Below are 6,000 nucleotides of genomic sequence, written 5' to 3'. Positions count from 1 at the left end.
ATCTCCCATTTTTAGCCACGCTAGCAGCATGTCTGGCCATTTTGTCCACACTGAAACATTTGAACTTTTGGATGGATTGCCATAAACTTTGGTATAGACAGTCATGGTGCCCAGATGAGGAATCACAATTATGTTTGATGATTCTCTGACATTTCCTCTAGCGTCACTATCAGATCAAAACATGATGATTTGTCCAATACTTTGTTTTACGCCCAAACACCTAACGAATGACAATACTATCAGCCTCAGCTGTACTTTGTGTTTAACACTAATTGGCAAATGTTAGCATGCTAATACACTAAACTAAGATGGTGAACATCAGCCTGTTAGCATCCTGACGTTATTATCTTTTGTAGAAGCCTAAATCTAATCCCGTCCAGAGCGTTACAAGAATAAGATACAACTACATGAACCACGCCTATGAAATGGCCCACAAACTGGTTAGCGTGTGATGATCTGTTGTACTACTGAATGCATATACTGTAGGTTATAAATGTGGGAGCTGTATAAAATATAAATGCATTTCCTCTGCGTTAATGTTGCGCTTCAGGCCTACAAATTCTGATGCATAATGCAGAGCGCCTTCCATTGTTATTAGCAAAATTTCTTATTTTTTGCCAACAACATTGCTGTGAGGAAGAAGAAGCTGTATCAACATGTTCAACAAATTCACATTAGAACTGCATATTAAATTCAGATGAGGTTTCTTCATATTTTACAGCTCTAACACCCAGACAGCTCTTAGTCTTTAGTTTTAACTTTCCCATGCATGCTTGAACCTCTCACGTTTGTCTGAAATCCAGAGTGTTTCCCTTGAATTGGTCGCTCATCAAATAGTCAGTCGTCAGTTGCAAAAGACCTCTTTGGTTTGACTCTTCTCCTCTCTCCATTTCCTAACTGCCAAGTATAGTTTTCCCAAGTATAGTTCCTTCCCCAAGCTCTGTGTCTCTGCTGCTCTCCACTCTCTCATACCTGCCCTACTTTCACACTGCTCACACAATTTACGAGTTTCACACTCCTTCTCTCTCTCTCTCTCTCTCTCTCTCTCTCTTAGTCTCTTCCACACACACCAGGAGCATCAGTTTTACGTCAAACCAGAAATATAAATACACACATTGAGTTCATGTACGTGTGCAAGCTTCACAAGAATACTGTAGCTTTTTTTCTACTATGCATGCAGCTTTTTGTGACTTGTCTTTGTAGCACAGTACAGCACTGTATGGTGTCGTACAAGACAGAACAGTGCATTACAGTACAATGAAGGAGGCGTTATTTCCTTTCTGTAAGTATAAAGTCATGAGTAATACATTTTCTGTCTGTCTTTCTGCAGCTCAGGGTGCACAAACCTTTAAAAATATCAATCATTCCGTAACTGGTTTTAACATGTAGGTCCGTTGTTCTCAATTGATGGGAAACACTCTTCAGTTAGGCAGTTTGTGGTGTCCTGGGATGTCTCAGGGTGACTTGTGTCTTGTGTGTCTGAGGCCATGTTCAGACCTGGCATTACTGTAACATGCGTCTTTTGTGATCAGCTCTAAGTATTGGTGTGAATGCACCCAAGGCGCATTACGGGTGCATTGACGTCTGATTGCTCTAAACACATTCGGAGGTTGTCTGGGCTGCATTGGGCTACATTATTTAGGCAATGTATACGCAAATGGTGTGGGGCCACATTGGGGCCTGTTCAACTGACAAACTCAGCTAAGACGGAAGTAAGTGCTCAGTCCCTGGTTTTGTCCATAACTCTGTGAATTTAGTTGTTTCTGTATTTTTAAACGTATAAAAAGCATTTGTGATTCTTGTGATTTGGATGTTATAATCATACTGTCATAAGTGATTACTCAAGGCGCATGTGGAGACATATTGTAATTCCAGGTGTGAACCAACAAACTGGTGCTTGTACTTCACTCGTAATCGGATCACAAAAGACGCATGTTACTGTAATACCAGGTCTGAACAGGGCATGAGATGCGTTTGGTTAAGGTGTCCTGGGATGTTCTGGTGTGTCCGCAGGCTTAAAGTGCTCATGGGCAATACAAATCCCCCCCTTTTAACACGTGAGATCCAAATTGCTATGTAACTTTAGACTGAAAATAGCTCAAAACCAGAGCAGCTATGACTGTATGGTTTGTCAGAAGCAATTTTCATCAACAGACCAATTTGCAATTTTGAATGAAATTATCCCATAATACACATAAAGTGTTGATTTATGTTAATTGTAATGGATTTGTCCTCTTCATTTAGTGATACTGGCCATAAGTTGCTGATGTTTCAGTGGTGATTACATAAAACCGTGCAGTGTGATTTCATGTGGTTGAAAGATTTATATAAAATGTGAGTATCACATTAAAATGTAATGATGGACATCAGTGTGAAAGCTCACTGAAGATTATGTGGCCTGTTACAGCGACAGGAAAAGAGGGAAGCAGTAAGAGGAGTGGAAAATTGGGGGGAAAAACAGAGAAGGGGCAAGAGGAGAGAGTGCAAGAGGGACAAAGTGACATAGAGTGAACGTGTGGTTGTAGAGAGCGAGAGAGCCAGGCCTAGTTTTTTAGTTTGTGATCTAGGCCATTATCTGTGTTAGCACTGGTGGGGCTCCAACAGGCTCCGTGGATCCTGCATAACAATACCTTTTTATGAACTTGTATGTGTGTGTGTGTTCCATTGTAGGCTCACACATACATATGCGATCATGCGTGTTAACGCCATTGTGCCATACATGATGTACGCATGCGCCCCTGCCTTTTGTTTCTTGCCACTGAGTTTGTTAAGACCGCTCGTGTGTGTGTGTCTTTGTATGTGTGTATGTGACTCCTCACGTGCAGCTGTGCGCTCCTGCTGTATCACCCCCGTCGTCAGTCAACCCCCCGCTCCAGCAGCGCCCTGGGGGCCTTCATTATGTAAGAAAGACATTACTGCAGAACAGAGGCAGAGAGGCAGAGAGACATTACTGCAGAACAGAGGCAGGCAGCCCTGATAACTCTGGCAACCCCTGCTTCAATACAACCCACTTAGGCCTCAGCAGCAGAGGTGTGATCAGGGTAATGGTGAGGATTGAGGGCCTCTGATGTTTGCGGGCAAGCTTGATAAAGAATACAGGAAATGTCAATGAATAACGTTCTGCATTATAATAGACATTCTTCTCTTTTCTTCTGCATCAATCTCTCTCATTCCCCCCACAATCTAACTCGCCTCCATCCATATATCCATACACCCATTCAAACTCTCCTCCACCTTCTTAATCTTAAATAATATCTGCCATATTTATCCTCCTTCCTTCCTGCATCATTGATTCTCATCTCTCTTTTCATCTACCTATCACATCCATATCCTCCCTATCCTTTCCATCACTCCCAACCTCCCTCTCCAGCGGTCCCCTTCCCCCTGGCCCACCGGCTCACCATGAAGGAGGTGTTTGACGCCGAAGGCCGGCCGCGGGTGGACCTGCTCAAAGCTCACCTCACCAAAGAAGGCCGACTGGAGGAGGCCGTGGCCCTGCGCATCATCGATGAGGGGGCTGCCATCCTGCGACAGGAGCGCACTATGTTGGACATTGAGGCGCCAGTCACAGGTATGGTATAGTGATGAAGAATGGAGGAATGCAGTATAAATAATCTTTGGTGAACACTTACAGTGCCGTTAGTAGAAAGCAGAATAGCTAAACCTGATATCAGTTGGAATAGATTGACATTTTGGGAAATATGTATATTTGCAGTCTTGCTAAGAATAACATAGATTGATACCACTGCTGCCACGACCAGAAGCCAGTTAGCTTAGCTTGGTTCAGCACAAAGACTGAAAACTGGGGGCAACAGCTAGCTCACATATTAAAGTGAAATATCTCATCTGTTTAATCTGTTTTTATCTGTATAAAGAAAAACGTGTAAAAACATCACTTGCTACACTTTTTATTGGCCGGAGAGAGGTAACTTCGTGGAGTCTGTAGGTTTGTGTGCTCTACATTTTGTTACCTTTGAAGAGAGCCAGGCTAACTGTTTCCCCGCGTTTCCAGTCTTTATGCTAAGCTATGCTAACAGGCTGGTTGGCTATAGCTTCATACTTTCCTTACAGACAGAAGAGGAGTATCAATCTTTTCAACTCATGGTAAGAAAGTGAATATGCATTTTTCTCTGAATGTCAAACTATTCCCATAAAAACAGTTTGCAAAGCTCCCATTGGGACTACCGGCACAAAGGTGCTACAAGAGTGTTTATATGCACATGAGTGACAAGCGAATAGATCACACACAGAGACAGAGGAACGGAGTTGCGGAGCAAAAGGCAGAAAGATCAGTAATTATGTATTAATCAGATTCCATTCGTCAATTCATTAATCTTCCATCTGTATCTGCCACCCTATTAATGTGGACTGTTGTTCGGTCGCACTTCACTGAGAGAACCAATTGGCACTTATGCACCTCATAATGGCGGGCGCCTGCTTTGGTAATATCTGCATGTATTCCCTTGCCAGGGAAATGGTATGAACCGAGGAGAATGTTGAAGGGAGGAGTGGGAGGGAGAGATTGAGATCGATGAAGAACAAAATGGAAAACAAGTTTGTGAGACGATGACACAGAAGACAGACAAGCAGGCATGCAGACTCAGACACTGTCAACCTATTGACACTGCCTGGTTAATGTATCTCTGCATGTGTGTGTGTGTGTGTGTGTGTGTGTGTGTGTGTGTGTGTGTGTGTGTGTGTGTGTGTGTGTGTGTATGTGTATGCGTTTATGCAAATTTGAGCGATGAGATAATTCTGTGTGGGACGTCGTGCCCACGCACTGTGGGAACATCGCTCGGCTTTCACAGGTACAGATCCCCGGGGACGAGGACAGACAGACAGGCAGTCGGGGAGACAGTCGATCATAAGCTGCTTAGTGCAGAGGTTCTCAAACCTGCTTATCCCAATGAAGAACGTATTGATCAGTTTCCAAGATTCTCCACTTTTACAGATTCTGATCCAGAAACAGCCACCTGAGAGAATTGTTGCTTATAGATTTCCCAGATAAAACTACAGAAGAATGTGCAGGTTATTGTAGGGTCTTTAGGCAGATGTAATGTTGAGGAGATATTCAGAACATTTGAACGAGCCTCTCTGGAAATGCTCTGAGATAGACTAGTGAACAGACAGGCAGCTGGATGGCTGAAATGTGAACTGACAGGCATTTAGGGAGTCACATGAAGGCTTCTGGGAGAATACTGAGGCAGGTCTGAGGAGGCCGACAGGTACGGCTCAATTTAACTCATGTCATTTTGCATTCCCAATTCCCAGTTCAAATTAAATGCTAAGAATGCTATGGAGTAGACACAAAAACAGACAGTAACAATGGCAAGCAGATGGAGAGACAGACAAGACTGACGTAGCCAGCCAGGCAGATGCAAAATGGCCTTCGTAAAATGGCTGCAGAGGGAAACTATGACATCAACTGAAAGTGAAATGAGAGGCCAAACAGATGGTAAAGGAAGTCGAATGGGAAGGTGTATGCTGGCAGATCACACTTGGAACAAATCTGTGGAAAAATTATTAGCAACACAACCATTGAAATGTGTATATAATCAGATTTAGAGTTTTGTTTTAGATGATTTAGAACAAATTTCACATAATGTAGTACATGATTTATAGCACAACAGTAACTAGTGGTGTCAGTTTCAGAATTCTCCAGAGCCCAAGGTGACATATTCAAATAGCTTATTTTGTCCAAAACCGAAAGATGTTCAGTAAAATAACATATAAAACACAGAGAGGCAGCAAATCCGCACATCTGAGAAGCAGGAACTGAGAAGCAAATGTGTTTTCTTTTCTGTTTTAAAAGTGACTTAAGTGACTAATCTAAATACGTTAGCTGCCAATCAATTTTCTGTCAATCAACTAATCAGTGGATCAGCTAAGTGTTATTGTTCCAAATAGTATATAAGCATAGAGATCATTAACATTTTGGCAAAGAAAATCAATATAGATACCAAACGTTAGATCCTGGGTGCGTCCCTTTACTGACAGGTT

At 42.6% G+C, this 6,000-nt stretch overlaps 1 protein-coding gene across 2 annotated transcripts in view; it reads left to right on the top strand.

The window, feature by feature from the left end:
- The window catches only part of ppp3cb (protein phosphatase 3, catalytic subunit, beta isozyme), a 36,322-nt gene that overhangs the window by 6,705 nt on the left and 23,617 nt on the right, over positions 1-6,000 (top strand). For both annotated transcript variants that reach the window (XM_029441056.1, XM_029441055.1), the window contains exon 2: positions 3,371-3,571. In XM_029441056.1, the coding sequence (XP_029296916.1) occupies positions 3,371-3,571 (201 nt within the window). The remainder of the gene's footprint in view (positions 1-3,370; positions 3,572-6,000) is intronic.

The sequence above is a fragment of the Cottoperca gobio genome, chromosome 10 (genome assembly GCF_900634415.1).
Source record: "Cottoperca gobio chromosome 10, fCotGob3.1, whole genome shotgun sequence".
NCBI lineage: Eukaryota > Metazoa > Chordata > Actinopteri > Perciformes > Bovichtidae > Cottoperca > Cottoperca gobio.
Note: the sequence above shows the minus strand (reverse complement) of the source record. Positions and strands in the feature narration are given on the sequence as shown.